This window comes from Cylas formicarius, unplaced genomic scaffold (genome assembly GCF_029955315.1).
Source record: "Cylas formicarius isolate icCylForm1 unplaced genomic scaffold, icCylForm1.1 PGA_scaffold_8__14_contigs__length_24414737, whole genome shotgun sequence".
Classification (NCBI taxonomy): domain Eukaryota; kingdom Metazoa; phylum Arthropoda; class Insecta; order Coleoptera; family Brentidae; genus Cylas; species Cylas formicarius.
The window spans coordinates 19,567,680-19,580,369 of NW_026844361.1; the positions used below are offsets into that span (position 1 = coordinate 19,567,680).

At 34.3% G+C, this 12,690-nt stretch overlaps 2 protein-coding genes across 6 annotated transcripts in view; both read left to right on the forward strand.

Moving 5' to 3' along the window:
• Positions 1-12,690, forward strand: part of LOC132706028 (uncharacterized) — a 228,274-nt gene that overhangs the window by 143,102 nt on the left and 72,482 nt on the right. For 2 of the 5 annotated variants that reach the window (XM_060677080.1, XM_060677079.1), the window contains exon 2: positions 9,351-9,510. The exons of the other annotated variants lie outside the window; for them this stretch is intronic. The gene's annotated coding sequence lies outside the window, so the exon portion shown is untranslated. The remainder of the gene's footprint in view (positions 1-9,350; positions 9,511-12,690) is intronic. 5 annotated transcript variants of the gene reach the window in all.
• Positions 9,613-11,117, forward strand: LOC132706352 (myb/SANT-like DNA-binding domain-containing protein 3). The gene is made up of 3 exons (XM_060677637.1): positions 9,613-10,118; positions 10,254-10,485; positions 10,567-11,117. Exons 1-3 carry the CDS (start codon positions 9,954-9,956, stop codon positions 10,689-10,691), a joined length of 522 nt encoding a protein of 173 aa, XP_060533620.1. The 5' UTR covers positions 9,613-9,953; the 3' UTR covers positions 10,692-11,117.

The window sequence follows — 12,690 nt, forward strand, 5'->3', positions numbered from 1 at the left end:
AAAAGAAGATCAACAGGCCACATATAAATTATTTCGCAATATTTTATTGGCAAATGACGACGAATCGCTTGAAGATGCTGTAAATATTTTTAAAGATAGTTGCAAGTATCCATTCTTTGTAAAGTACGTTGAGAATTTATTAAAAAGAAAGGAAATCTGGTGTATGGTTTATAGGAACAATCTGCTGTTACGGGGAACTAATACAAATAACTACTGAAGTTACTTTTCGTTTATTTAAAGATATAGCTCTAGATAGAACAAAGGCTTTCAACTTAACCCAATTGATTGATTTTATTTAAAAAAAAATTGAGAGCTACTACAAGCAACGTTAATTAGACTTAATTATGAGCCGAATCACAAAAAGCATGTTAAATCGGTACGTTACACCTAGTAAAAATGTAAATGACAACGAGATTCGTGAAATAAATAAATTTGAATATAACGTCCGTAGCAGCAGTAATAAGACAGTTACTTACATAGTGGAATGCTTATCGGAAAATGTTCTTGCCCTGTTGGGTTTAACGGAAAGCATTGCAAACATCAAGCTGCTGTATTGCTGAAGTATAATTTAAATTTTAGCATTAATACTTCAACTTTAAGTACAAAAATTCACTTATATGTGGTAGCGAGTGGTCAATGTGCGAACAGGGAAATGTTTTTACCATTACAGTGTACTGTGAGTGAGCAGGAGATGGAGATGGATCCAATTCCTGTAGAGAATTCGTATAACAAAAGCAAAATGGAAAGCAATGAAGGTTCCAACAACATCGACATAAATTCAGAATTTATTAATAATATGCCCTTCCCATAGGAAATTGCAGCCCTTAAAAATGAATGGTGAAGTTTTTGCACTGACATTTTAGATAGGATTGACTAAGATCCTATTACTTTTTATTCAGCTGTAAGGCAATGTCTGGTTAATAAAGGAGGAAATAAATTTAAAAAGTAATTAACACCTTTTTTTGTATAAGATAGACATAGGTCGCAATAATGTTTAAAATATACCTCATTTGTTTTTTTTTTACGTTAAGTAACAAAAATGTAATTCTTTTATCTTAAAAAATCAATTTCAGTTACATTTTTGTAAGTATTTTTATGCTACCTTGATAAGAATGTGCTCTTTCTACTGTTCTGTTTTTTTTTTTTTTTTTTTTTTGAAATATAACACTGCTTCTTATGTGTATTGGTATGTGTTTTAGTTTTGTTGATCTATACTTGTCCATAGAAAAGTGCTGTTTTGATTATCGCTCGTGCTGTTACTATAGCCGACATTTTAGTAACGTTTTCTAGCCCGCGTGCTATTACTGTAAATGCAATCCGCACACGTAGCCACATGTTCATCCAAGAAACGCACATGGAATGAGGAATGATACCTCGAATCTGACGAAAGGAGTGTCAGGACACCTGCGCCTTTTTCTCTATCCGATTGTTTGAACGATTGTATTGTGCGACCAGCGCGTTTATATTTAGTTATTCGGTAATTGTCGCAAATTGTTTATTATTTGGGACCCGGCGAACACAATGACTGCTTTATGGGTGATTGTCCCGCCGAGATGATCGGCCGATAATAAAGTTTTAAATATGGACGGCGTAGACCAAACAAACCAACGAACGAAGCCGGGCGTTTAAACGTCGTAAAACACGACGAAAATATTAATTTTAATAATGGCGGGGTTCAGGTGGCGCGCCATTTAGGTGGAGGGCGGGGGGACGTGAAAATCCAATAAAAAAAAATTGAATTAAAAAGCAATTAAAATTGTGAAAATTTCTATTGAAGTAGAACTCGAATCGATTAAGACGGTAGACGTCCGTGAGATAAGTGGACGCTAATTAAGTCGGCGCTTTAATGAATTGAATTTTATTTAAATATTGCTTTTAATTTTTTTCAAAAACTTTTATTATTATAGAATACCGCACGTCAAATGGAGTTCATTCGACGAGAGTCCATACTAAGGACACTACATCCGAGATACAAGACAAATATCTAATATTACCGGGCCAACAGAGAAATTATTTTATTGAAGATGCTTTGAGGTTTTCGACATTTCGAATTTGCTTGGTGATTTTGCAATTTTGAGAGATTTCAGAAGTGTTTTGTTTCTAAATATTATTTAAAATAATTTTGAGCTGTTTATCGAGTGGAATTACCAATTACGGCCACTTCAGTTTTCGTAACAAATCTATCTAGACCGACAGTTCCAAGCGCAGAACGCTATTGGCTGGTCCAACCAAATCGTGGATAATCTATTCTTTTCCTACCTCACAGTTTCTCTTTCTCTATTTTGAATATATTGTCTTTCTTCTATACTTAGACTAAAACGAAATTATAACCTTACAAATGCTTGTCGTATACAAAATATAAGAATGGGGATAGTTCAACAGCTTATTTTATTGCTAGAATTAAATTGTCAAAAAATTTCATGAAATCATTCACCCGTCATGACGTTTTGACATATTAGAGCAAGAACAAGAATTAGTTTGCTCACTTTCGACACGCCTTACCTGAAAAAAAAAAATTATTTGACTTTCGTTGCCTATAATAACTGCAAATTTGTCCAATTATTTTCCTCATTTATATAAATTCATGCTGTAAAAACGGTTAATAATTTTGAGTGAATTTCGACTGAACTTTGCGTTCTGAAACAAGCAATGGATATTTTAAAATTTAAGGCCGATTTTAAAATAAATACCTTTACAATTAATTTCGGAAAGGCATAGTTAAATTCCTGCCAATTGTGGTCAAGTAGTAAAAAGATATCCTGAACTATTTATACCGTATACATTAAAACTGGATTTATGAAACATATAACTTGATTTTTGAATTTTAGGGATTTGCGTTGTATTATAGTGCACTTAGTGTAATTAGTTCTACTCGCTTACAACATTACCTGCCTAATTTTTTCTTCCTAAATTTCTATGATTGTGTCAATAATTTTACATTGCTTTAACTTAATCTCTAAAAAATAGTCAGGTGTGGTGGGTATATATCATCCTGTGGCAGAACCAAAGGTTAGGGAATGTACACATATTTGTAAACCTAGAACTTTATACTCACGGCTGTAGAATTGGGTCCGGGTAGCACAGACTTGCTTCTCAACGGAAGATAGTGCCAGTTTTTTTATTGTCAAAATTTAACAGCTGACTGCGTTTTTAATGTATTTTCAACACTACGAGGGATATCTTGGATTTTCTAATTACTTATTGAAGACCCTCGTACCAACCCTAGTGCTTGCGTGCATCTTTGGCACCGAAATAAATAGCTTGAACAAAATTTTAATTTGAGAAATATTGCGGCTATTAAAACAACCCACAGTTCATAAAAAAATATTTTTTAGTTCTATCTAACAAACATAAGCAACATTTGACATTAACATTTCAACTGAATAAATAATTCAGTTTCAGTTGTATAATTTCAGTGAAAAAACAAAATATTATATTATGTAATAAGTTTGATAGACGATATTTTAGTAACGCATGAGAAGAATGTAGCCAGTGTATACAACAACCCACAATTTGAAAAATATTGCTTATAAAAGTAAGTTTATAATATTAAAAGAAACACAGTTCACAATAGTTCTATGTAACAAATATATGTAAAATTTAAATCCCCCTTGAAACGCGCCGTCATTGGCTGTGACCGGTTGTGACGTCAATTCGCACGTTAGACTACGCGCGTTCGTCTCGGCGGTTTTTTTATTTTTTTAATTTTATTCTTGAGACTGTCGTTTGCTTTTGGTATTGTTTGTTTAGTATCAAAAAGAAAGTTTTGAAAATGACCGAAGCCGGTTTTTTAACAGGCCAATCTGATAATTTACTTTCAGTGGATATATTTATGGGGACATCTTATATACAAAACACCGAACGTTTTTCTTTTGCTGAGGTTCCCGGTGTTAAAGCTAAAAGGTATGTTCTTAGAAAGTTTAGCCACTAGTTTTAAACCAATATAATATTGTAATCGACTTAAAGTTTTCTAATAATTAAATTCAAATGGTATAATAAAATGTAAATTATTTAACAAAAAGGAAACCCAAATACTGACTTTAGAGTATATTGACATTGATAACTTAAAGTGTTCTTTTTTTATATATATTAGAAAGTCATTTCTATGGAGACTGCATGGGATGGGTGCAAATATTTCCACTGTTAAGGCTAAAGTAACACATAATGTTAAGTGTGTGTAAGTAAAGTGAAAATAATGTTAACAAAAAGGACGGCTTTGATTGTTTGGTAGAACAATAAAAAGTTCATTTAGCGTTTTACGGGTTTTACTCAAACATAATGGCGCGAATTGTAATATTGTGTTTGTGTTGCTTACTGGCGAGATTGAATACAAACACACCTTTACACGAACCTACAATAAACGCAGAAATTTTAATTCTCGGTTTATGATACTATAACATGTCGCCGTATCGATCGAAAATCAGCGGTATGACGTCATATTATTCCCGTGCGTTTGGTGTTCAAAAGGAATAGTCAGGTGTCACAACTTGAATAATTTATTGCAACTTAAATATTGTTTTGAGTTTTGATATGTGGTACACGTTATTTCTATACATAAACAAACATATTAAAGGAATAAAAAAACTCGAGTTCCCTATGGCTCGCGTTCGCATTGCGTAATAGGTCGTATCGCGCCGACTAGGAAGTATCCGTTTGGAAATTAACGCGTTTTCCTGTGTTTTATTTTGCGTCGGCGGTTCTGGAACCAGGCCAATTTTCTTGAATACGGGGCCTTTTAATATTAGTTGCCATTCGTGTCATATCTCTCTTACGACTTTTCCGTTTTCGATACGGGCAAACGCACGTAGAAAACGTCCACTTATCTTCCGCGATCTCTGGCGTCTATTTTCGAGTGCAATTTCAAAAGCCGACGCAGCTGTTAAGTGTCCGGATCGTTTCGATGGGGTGGTACACGGACACGTTCCGGACAGTTATTAAATTTTTCGCTCTTAAAGTCGTCGTAAATGTCGGATGTCAAACGGGATATCTCTTCTTTATAGTATATAGCCCGGCACTATTAATATAACTTTATTATTGAAGCCAACGAGTCAGTTTAATCTTTTTTTTTCTTTTATCGTGTATAACTCATAAGATTAATTTAGGTTGGCAATGTTAAAATATGTCCTGCTAACTTCAAAACTTTATTTTTAAAAAAACTGTCACTATGACTATTTATTAACCAGTCTAATTGTTAAGTCTTCCTTAGTATTTGCAATATTCAAGATTCAAATTGGCGGTTTGTCACTAAACCTCCTTTACCAAAGGATCTGACAATAGCTCCTAGCTATAGCGCTAGGTTTGATCTGATTAGACTGAGATTTGATAGCGACTCCTTGATGAAGCTCGTCGCCTCTGGCTGGCTCTGTGCCTGTTTCCTCCTCTTCAGCGATCCTCTAGTAGACCTACCATTATTATTACGGCCTTTCTTGGCTTGGCAGGTCTGCTGTACACTTTGGCGTTGGGCTCTGAGGATTTCTTTGGCTTGCCTTTGTCCTGGCATTTGTCTCTACGATTGCTCCCATCTCTGTTTGCAAATATACCATAGGATTTTTCCAATTTTTCAAAATATATCGGTACTCCTTTTTTTTGTTTTAAGTTTTTAAATCTTCTTCCTCATTATGTATCGTGTAGTTTTGAATTGCTGTTTTAGTGTGATTGTTGTGAAGTAGTCGAACTAATCTGCGAAGGTTTCCCCGTGGTAATCCAAAGATCAGCATTTATCACTCTTTCCAAATTGCAGATCATTCCGAATCCATGCACATTTGTATCAATCCATACACCTTTTTATGGATTATAATATGTGTCGAACCAAGTAAATACTCGGCTGGTCTGAGCGAAGCCTGATTTTTGTAAACTAAAACTAACCAAAACTAAAAATTTCAAAATGTAAAACCAATCTTTTTTAAGTATATTTTTAAATTTATCCACTTCGAAAATTTTATTTTGGAACAACGTCATTCATTATCCATTTCTTCTAAGGAAGTTTGCTAGGTTGTCAAAATGTTTTGTTAACATGTCATTGAACATAACCCATAAATTAACAAATAGTTTCTTTCAAATACTCGTATGGTTTGTAAGAAATGGCTTCTTCAATGCCAATGCAATGTTGTTTCACTTTGATTTGATATCACGTGCGTCTTCTACTGCGTCTACTTCTGTTTATTTTTGGGACAAAGGTGACTTTTTGAAAGTAAAAACGTGTTTTTCGACTGTGAATTCTACAAAAAACTATCCTTTTCCAAAAAGTCCACTTTCTAGACTCCTAAAAATGTAACGTCTGATGCACCCTCCCCAACCCTTTTTTCCCAAAATATTTTGAGTAATGACTTTGTAATAACAATTTTCATTAATGTGCACCATTCCATGTTAACAATGAAATCCAACTTATGCTGTCATTATATTCTTCTCGGAAATTTTCTTCCACCTTACATGGTTACGTTTATATTTAAGTAACAATTCCCGCCCCTTGCCAAATGCGTACATCACAACAAAGGCAATTTTAGGAATGTTGTTTTCATCTTCTGTTTATGGATACACCCTTCATAAAATCGATTTTTTCATTTTAATCCGTCGCAAAAGATCGGCTACGTGTAAAATCTGCGGATATATTTTTTTCTTTAGCCCGCCAACCATCCGAGACGTCGTGTGTCGTCTGGCAATAGAGCGAGACGTAAAACAAGACACGGCTCGGAGATAATGCCTTTGACAGATTTATCAGACGTCGCGATGACGGGCACTGGCAAGGACGCACAAAACCCGAAAAAGATCACATCTTCCCGAAGATTGCCGGATAGTATTACGCTGTCAGTTATTATAAATGCTTTCTCGTTCTTTTTTCTCTCTCCTTTATTCTGTCCCGTTAACAAGGATCTGCTTTTTTTCCGTGTGGTTTCTTTGCGCTCGTACAAATATTGATATGAGATCGTCGTGGTCGATGATTGATTATTAAGATCTGATTTTAGACAAACGAAATTGGGTAAATATGAGTTTGAAAGAGTGATTCTTGATGGTCCGAAAGATGGTCGAGAATTATTGCGCTTGCGCTTGATGTCACTCAAAAATGTCGATCTGGATGGACGCAACCCAACATTCGGTTTAAAAGCAGTATGATTATTTATACGAAATTATTATATTGATATGTACTTAACTGCATTCTTAGGAATTTATAAATACATATTTATTTATTATATGCAATGTATAGTGTATAGTATAGTGTTGTCATCCCAAAAAAAAAAAAAACGTTAACGATGTTATTACCTATTGTTATTGGGTAAAGCCATTAACAAAAAATTTATTCTTACTTGAGTGATAAAGCAGGGGTAGGAGTGATGAGTGTTGATTTGTCGCAGTGTTGAATAATCGCTTTGACTGCGTGTTTCGAAATAGTTATTTTATGAAAATATAACAATGTCGCTTGATGGCAAACAGGTGGTTTATCTGCAGAGGACTTATTAAACAAAAAACTTTAAAAGAAACGTGTACAAAAACGCCAATATCGTCGATAAGGGGTAGTATTAATAGTGAAGAATTGAGGAGAAGGAATAATTATCAAACTCACCGTATAGACAAGTGATCTGGAAGAAGATGGAACCAATATAAATATAAACCGTGCAACCGTGCATAGAGTTGTTTGTACAATGGGATTTAAGTGCGGCAGATTAGACAAAACACAATTAGTAATGGAATAATCACGCAGATTGGAGAAATTATTATTCCCGCTTTGATTATCATGAGGACACGAGTACCGAACTTTTTGAAAATTGGTTTCAAAACCAATAACAGTGTTATTGCCATGGATAACGCAAACTACCACAGGCGTCTGCTACGCCAAGCACCACCTTCATCAAGTTTAAAAACCGAACTTCAGGAATATTTGTTAGAAAGTGCAATTGATTTTGAATCCAGTTACAAAAAGCGTAATTTTTGGTTAGTCCTAAATTCATGTGCAATTAAAAAACAGTATGTATGCTATAATTTGGCTGAACAGGCTGGAAATACTGTTTTACGTCTTCCTCCATATTGTTGCATGCTTAACCGCATTGTCATTAATTTGCTAAAAAAATGTAAAAATGTACCAACCGAGTGTTGGAAGAATTTAGTATAGCACATTATAAAAGTTGAAGACTCTCATATTTCCATACAGAACAACATAAATCCTATTATAATTATACTCAATGACTTCTGATAGTGAAACAAAATTAGATTTAGATATTTAGAATAAAAATGTAATTATGTGTAGATATACCTAGCTAGGAATTTATTGTATATATTTAATGTCATTGTTTTTTCTTAGCGCAATTTAATAAGATTATACCCACCTAAATAAACAATGTCTTGTCTTTTAATACCTACCGGGTTCGAGCTTCATTGCCGTCGGCAGGTAACTTCCATAATTGCGGGCAAAAGCCAGCAAGATGAAGAGTGAGACAGACTATACATCCTGATGTATTAAGTGTTGAGAACAGACCTGTCTATAGGATTACCACGTTTTATGAAAAAGTATTAATTGTTTTTTACCATTTTACGTTAAAAACTTAAATTGTCATGGAAAATCTGCCGTCGCAGCACATTTTCCTTATTTTATCGAGCCAACGCTTGTTTAGCTTGTCCCAAAATATATTCGTCTCTGGATAATCGAAATTATTATTGATTTCATCGGTTTTTTAGAGTTTTATAAGTGTTTATTTATTATTGCGTCTGTGCAACTAAAAAAAAAAAGCTCTGGATTGAGCGGAATTTAGGATGGATTTATCAACTTTTATTTTTTAGAAGTGATTTATAAGTTTTATCCAGAGTGTTATAGCGATTTTTTTTCTTATTATTTATCAATAACATGATTGCAATATGATGACTTATTGCGCAATGGGCAGAATTTTCAACGGATTTATCAAGATGTATTCTTCGAAAGTGATTTAGAAAGAGTTTTATAGTGATTGTTGGATAATTTATCGATGATTATTCCGCTTGCATCACTCCAAAAGACTGCACGATTGTAGTGTGATGATTTATCGCGAATTGAACGGAATTTTTGGGGCTAAATTTATTTGTTGAAACCGAGTCGATTTTATACACGCGCGCACAAAACACCGAAGCGTAAGTCTCGTTAAAATCTATTTTCGTATTCGGTTCTAAAAAAAAAAAGACGGGGAGTGCGTTTTTTACGCGTGCCGTCTCGTTAACGTGTCGCGCTCGTTTGTTTTCCGCAAAGGGAAAACCGTTAGCTCAAATTTATAGGACCCGCATAGGAATCAAGACGGTCGAGCGTAACGAGCTCATTTGTTTTTTTTTTTCTGGATATAGCGGGTACAGTTTCGGATTCTACTATAGGACGTTAATTAATGTCGTTTTAGATGAGGATGCTCTGTCTGCCATCGCTAACTCGAGGAATTCGGAAACTATGGTCCAATTTCAATACAGGGTGTCCCAAATAGGTGGTGCCGTTTTGGCGAATTCATTTAATAAAATCTCATGATTTTCAATTCAGATATCAATTCTAGGACAAAAAATAAGGTAACTCTTGTAATTTATCTTATATTTAAATTTTACTTACTTTTTGAGATATTCGAACTTTAAGATAACATCCCTATAAATTCTTGTTGACTTTCACTCGTATTCATAGTCGAACGCCAGCGAATCGCCGAAAACAACCGCTCGCTGGTAATGTTTCCGGCGAGCGCCTGCATGAAGAAAGAAAATTTTGGTCTTTTCATAGACAGTCGCCAGCGCATCGCTGGCGGGCGAAGAGGATGGCGCATATTCAGCGATTCAATTTTGTTTACATTTTTTATGGTTGTGTTGAAATATATGGGTCTTGATGTTCCTCTTTTCGTTATGGTCATAATACCTAATGCATCGAAAAATTTCTAAATAAAATCAGTTAGTCGACGATAATCGTTCTAGGACGAACCAGTCATTTTAAAAGTTTTCAGTTTTGTTTTAATTTTTATGCAATTATGGCAGTTCCTTATACTCGAGAAGATAAAGAAGTATTGGTCCACATTATAAAAAAATACCATATCATTGAAGATAAGCGAACAGATGCATCAACAATTAAGAAAAAGAATGCGGCATGGGCCAGCGTTACAGACGACTTTAACGCAAGTCGAACTACAGAAAAGGTAAATATCACTGTACCACCTCAAATAATTTTAAATATGGAAATAGTATTTAAAACTTGGGTATTATCTCACAAATCTCAGAAGCATACTTTGAATAACCGTATAAATTGTACATAAATCCAAATGTAATTTTAGCGCACTAGTGTTCAATTAAAACGTTGTTGGGATAAAATTAAAAGAAAACGCAAAGAAGAATTAGCTGAGGAACGACGTTCGAGAATGCTTACAGGAGGTGGTGAATCCATGCCTGATAAAATTTTAATTCCTGGTGTTGATGAAGTTGTTCCGCATTTAACGGAACATGTGGAAAATCCTTTTGATTCAGATGGCAAATTTGAATCAGCAGAAAAAGATTATACAATTCTAGGTAAAACTAAATTCATTATGTGCAACTATTTTTATTCAAAATTATTTTAAAAAATCGAATTTAGACTACATATATTTTTAGATATATCCGAACCTTCACATACAATAACAAAAGACCAGTCATCATTACCAGAAGATAATAATGCACCATCCACATCCTCCACCATCCAGATAAAATCTGTTAGCCAGCGATTCTATTTCTCGTAAAAGGCTATATCCGGATGAGAAAAAAATATTACAAAATATTACAAAGCAAAAAGATAAAGTTGTTTTTGCTAAATCGAGTGGGGACTTGAATGCTCTTTTTAAGGAGAGGATTGTTAATGCCAAATTAGAAAGACAGCATTTAATAGACATCCACGAAATAAACAAACAAGAAGCTATTGAAAAAAGAGAAGAGGCGAAAATTAGAAGGCAAATAGCGGAAGTGGAGTTATCAATAAAAAGGGAGGAATTACGTCAACTTTTATTAAAAAACGATTAATTTATTATCAATTTATTAATTAAAAAATTATTCTAAATTATATTAAGTAATGCCTAATTGTTAATATGCCATATATTTTAGTAATAAAGTTAGATTTGGTTAGTTAATAGGTTTCAATATAGTTATATATGTATAATAGCATAATATAATAAAACTATTTCATTCTGTAAAGTGACGCGCAATCAATGCACGACGAACTCCATAACCTTGAGCATTTCCCCTTACTTGTAAGTTTTCTGGTATATTTGGATCTCTTTCTTCCACCAAAACTTCATCTAGGTTCTCTCCAAAATCAATTCCTATATTATATAAAACCGCACAAGCCACTACTATCACGCAAGTAGTTTCTAATTTAGTTCCTAGCCCTTTCGCCAAACAAGGGAAACGTCTTTTCCACACTCCAAATAATCTTTCTACAACGTTTCTTGTTCTAATTTGGCTCGAATTGTATAAAATTTCGGAGTCGTTTTCTGGGTGCAGTAGAGGAGTCATAAGATATGCCAAACAAGGGTACCCACTGTCACCTAACAAATATCCATGCAAATGCCCTGCTTCAAATCTGGCTTTTAATGAACTATTATTAAAAATCATGCTGTCATGTTCCCTTCCAGGCCACCTTGCAACAATGTCCATAATTTTCATAGATGGTCCAGCAACAACTTGAACGTTTATACTGAATGTACGTTTTCTATTTCGGTATAATTCTGCAACCAAACCACCAGGATTCTTGATTGGTATGTGCGTACAGTCTATACAGCCAACTACCTCAGGAAAGTGCGCAATCTGGCAAAATTGTTCATATATATGTTGTTCTTCTGCATGTGTTGTGGGCATCTTAATAGAATTACGACTTTGAGCTGCAAATATTGTTGAAATTTGTTTTACTATTCTACTCACAGTTGACTGTGTGATTCCTCCAAGATCCCCACAAGTAAGCTGCAAAAATTAAATATTAATACAATTAAAAAAATACATTTATTTAGATATATTTACTGTACAGAAATAAAAACAGAAAGAAAAAGTGAAAATAGATATTAGTAAATACTTTACCTGAAAACTTCCAGATGCATAAAATCGTAATGTGCATAACACTGCTATTAAAGGCGAAACTGGTAAACCACGCTGGTTAACTTTTAATAGTTCTGGTTCCACTAATTTAATTAAATGTTCCATAACTACATTTTTACTGAATCTGTATCGACGTTTAAATTCGAAATCATTGTAAAATTGAACTGGGTTTTGCATATCTCTAATATATCTTTTAGGCATTCTTAAATTAATGTCATCATTTTCGTCGATTTCTGCATTTAGTCGGACAATATTATAAAGGTTTTCCATAATAGTTATAGCAAGTCTATGCTCTTAAATTCAACTGGCGAGTCGCCCGGAGAATGTCGGGACATGCTCCAGTCGCCCGGCGAAAGACAATCGGTTCAGCTTAAACAGCGCATGTGTTCTTTCCTCGAAATTCGACTATGAAACGAACAAAATAAACTTATCCAATCGCCCGCCGGCGAGAGCTTAGAACATCAAAACACCGTTCTGCGCAGGCGTCATTCGGAGGGCGCTCGACTATGAAATAAGAATGAACATTTTCAGGAAATCTGCAACCAGCGGGCGGCTGGCGCTCGACTATGAATACTAGTGTTTTTTAAAGCTGCCCACATTAGGTCGCATGTTGGCAATATTAGGTATTTTTTAAATAGCAAAGACATGATACTA

Coding starts and splice junctions, on each gene's coding strand:
- LOC132706352 (XM_060677637.1), top strand. CDS start 9,954: ATGGCAGTTCCTTATACTCGAGAAGATAAAGAAGTATTGGTCCACATT. Junction 10,119..10,253: donor CAAGTCGAACTACAGAAAAG/GTAAATATCACT, acceptor ATGTAATTTTAG/CGCACTAGTGTTCAATTAAA. Junction 10,486..10,566: donor AAAAGATTATACAATTCTAG/GTAAAACTAAAT, acceptor ATATATTTTTAG/ATATATCCGAACCTTCACAT.